At 59.1% G+C, this 1,359-nt stretch overlaps 1 protein-coding gene across 1 annotated transcript in view; it reads left to right on the forward strand.

The window, feature by feature from the left end:
- The first annotated feature begins 84 nt into the window (after positions 1–84).
- The window catches only part of NR4A2 (nuclear receptor subfamily 4, group A, member 2), a 3,549-nt gene continuing 2,274 nt past the window's right edge, over positions 85–1,359 (forward strand). Inside the window, exon 1 of the mRNA XM_010563076.1 lies at positions 85–948. Within this exon, the coding sequence (XP_010561378.1) occupies positions 85–948 (864 nt within the window). The remainder of the gene's footprint in view (positions 949–1,359) is intronic.

The raw sequence follows: 1,359 nt of genomic DNA on the forward strand, positions 1-1,359 counted from the left end.
GCCCGGCGCGGAGCAGGGGCGGGGCGGGCGGAGGGAGCGCGGTTTTGCGGGCCGAGTCTATATGACCCTGTTTCGTTTCCAGCCATGCCCTGTGTTCAGGCTCAGTATGGGTCCTCGCCTCAAGGAGCCAGCCCGGCCTCCCAGAGCTACAGTTACCACTCTTCGGGAGAATACAGCTCCGATTTCTTAACTCCGGAGTTTGTCAAGTTTAGCATGGACCTCACCAACACTGAAATCACTGCCACCACTTCTCTCCCCAGCTTCAGTACCTTTATGGACAACTACAACACAAGCTACGACGTGAAGCCACCTTGCTTGTACCAAATGCCCCTCTCCGGACAGCAGTCCTCCATTAAGGTGGAAGACATTCAGATGCACGGCTACCAGCAGCACAGCCACCTCCCCCCCCAGTCCGAGGAGATGATGTCCCACTCAGGCTCCGTGTACTACAAGCCCTCGTCGCCCCCGACCCCCTCCACGCCCGGCTTCCAGGTGCAGCACGGCCCCGTGTGGGATGACCCCGGCTCCCTGCACAACTTCCACTCCAACTACGTGGCCACCACGCACATGATCGAGCAGCGCAAAACGCCCGTCTCCCGCCTCTCCCTCTTCTCCTTCAAGCAGTCGCCCCCCGGCACCCCCGTCTCCAGCTGCCAGATGCGCTTCGACGGGCCCCTCCACGTCCCCATGAACCCCGAGCCGGCCGGGGCCCACCACGCCGTGGACGGGCAGGCCTTCGCCGTCCCCAACCCCATCCGCAAGCAGCCCTCCATGGCCTTCCCCGGGCTGCAGCTGGGCCACGCTCCGCAGCTGCTGGACAGCCAGGTGCCCTCGCCCCCTTCGCGGGGTTCCCCCTCCAACGAGGGGCTCTGCGCCGTCTGCGGGGACAACGCCGCCTGCCAGCACTACGGCGTCCGCACCTGCGAGGGCTGCAAGGGCTTCTTCAAGGTGAGCAGGCGGCGGGCAGGGCGGCGGGGGGGGGGACCCGCGGGGGCTGGGGGGGGGTGAGGAGCCGCTTTCCCCTTCAGATGGAAATTGGTTAGGACAGAGAACTGTGTCTGAGCTAACCAAGTGGAACAGAATTCCCCGTGGTAAAATTAAGTGATCTCTTTATTTCACCATCCTGATTGAATAATCTTATCATTTTAAATAGAGAAGGTCTCCAAGGAATGTAAATAATATGAATGCCCACGGATTTGTATTTACCGAGCGTCTCCTTCCCTCCTCTTGGCATATAAAACACAGCTAGGAGCTGCGAGGTTAGCTCAAATGTTAACGCTATCAATTTTCTCCTGTTAAATGCCCTGGGAAAAAAAAAAAAAAAAAAAGGCAAGAAAAAAGAAAAAAAAAAGCGGGGGG

This window comes from Haliaeetus leucocephalus, unplaced genomic scaffold (assembly GCF_000737465.1).
Source record: "Haliaeetus leucocephalus isolate CR32 unplaced genomic scaffold, Haliaeetus_leucocephalus-4.0 Scaffold163, whole genome shotgun sequence".
In the NCBI taxonomy this organism is placed as follows: Eukaryota; Metazoa; Chordata; class Aves; order Accipitriformes; family Accipitridae; genus Haliaeetus; species Haliaeetus leucocephalus.